Source organism: Hyalella azteca, unplaced genomic scaffold (genome assembly GCF_000764305.2).
Source record: "Hyalella azteca isolate HAZT.00-mixed unplaced genomic scaffold, Hazt_2.0.2 contig8316, whole genome shotgun sequence".
Lineage (NCBI taxonomy): Eukaryota > Metazoa > Arthropoda > Malacostraca > Amphipoda > Hyalellidae > Hyalella > Hyalella azteca.
Genome location: NW_025938413.1, coordinates 223,190 through 224,427, shown reverse-complemented (window position 1 = coordinate 224,427; position 1,238 = coordinate 223,190). Strand labels below are relative to the sequence as shown.

Genomic DNA, 1,238 nt, shown 5'->3' with positions numbered 1-1,238 from the left:
GGTCCTGTGGTCTAGTGTCGCCACGAACTCTTCCCAGCGTTGCTTCTGTCTGTTCCTTATAGAGGTTTTGATTTGTTCATTCAGTTCGTGGATGTGGTCTGTAGTTGCCTGTGAGAGTGGTGTTGGTGTGCATCGTAGGTTGTTGCGTGTTCTGATGAGACGGGAGATATCAGGTGTGAAATTAGGGTTGTACTTTTTCCTGTTTCCCTTGGGGACATATTTCTTATCAGCTTCGGCGATGATGGTGTTGAAGTGGGTGAGGGTGTGGTCAATGTTGGTGATGGGTTGTGTGTTCAGCTCCTGGAAGCAGACCTTCGTTTCCCTTGTGAATTCTTCCCAGGAGCTTCTGTTGTAGTTGCGAATGGTTTGTGATGTGTGCCAGTTGGTGCCTTTGGTGGAAGGCAGTGTGATGATAATGGGTAAGTGGTCGGATGAGAGGTCTGGCAGTTGATCACGACGCTGTCCAGAAAATAAATGAAGATAGGTGCTTGTACACGAAGACAGTGCAGGCGGCAAGTACATCAGGCAAATGTCTGCCGCTTGGTAACTATAGGACAGTATAAGGTGCCTATCTATCGCAACGAGGACAGTATAAGGTGCCTATCTATCTCAACGAGGACAGTATAAGGTGCCGATATCTTCTCGTTCGTGCCCGCCAATGCGTCGTTAAAAGCCGTCGAGTGAGGTCTGTGAAAATGGAAAGTGAGATCACCTTCAGGCTTCACCATCTCGAGTCTGTACGTTGTTTTTATACTCTTTATTCTGGCTCATAAAAATGCAACGTCGGGAGCATCTCAACTCTGACTAATAAGGTCTACTTCCAGTTGCAAAATACTCGTTTCTCTCTTCATTTTTTTGGGGTAACCGGCATAGCGAACATTCCACATAAGTTCATATCTTGGAATATCTCAAAGAACAATTGAATATCGTCTGGACTCCACTCTGTTGGTTCTTCTTAGAACCATTCTCGTTCAAACAAGCCATGATACACTCGATCCAAGATGCTTCACACGAGCGTACAAATGCTCTCATCATGGCTGAAGCAGCCCAACTGGCCTCTTCTCGTATAAATAAACCTCGTGTTCGGCGAAGAAAACAACACATTGTTGTCCCTCTCTGCCGCGTCTCGAGCACTTGCCGGCAGATGCCACATAAAGCTTCAAAAATGGTGTTCAACGAGCTGTGGGATTTAGTAAAGAAAAATAATTATAACGTTCGCAAGAAATGATAGTGCACGT

At 45.7% G+C, this 1,238-nt stretch overlaps 1 protein-coding gene across 1 annotated transcript in view; it reads right to left on the bottom strand.

The window, feature by feature from the left end:
- The window catches only part of LOC125178253, a 15,224-nt gene extending 14,353 nt beyond the window's left edge, over positions 1-871 (bottom strand). The window contains exons 1-2 of the mRNA XM_047881573.1: positions 866-871; positions 29-459 (exon numbers count right to left, since the gene is read on the bottom strand). Of these exons, the coding sequence (XP_047737529.1) occupies positions 29-459; positions 866-871 (437 nt within the window). The remainder of the gene's footprint in view (positions 1-28; positions 460-865) is intronic.
- Between the last annotated feature and the right edge of the window lie 367 nt (positions 872-1,238).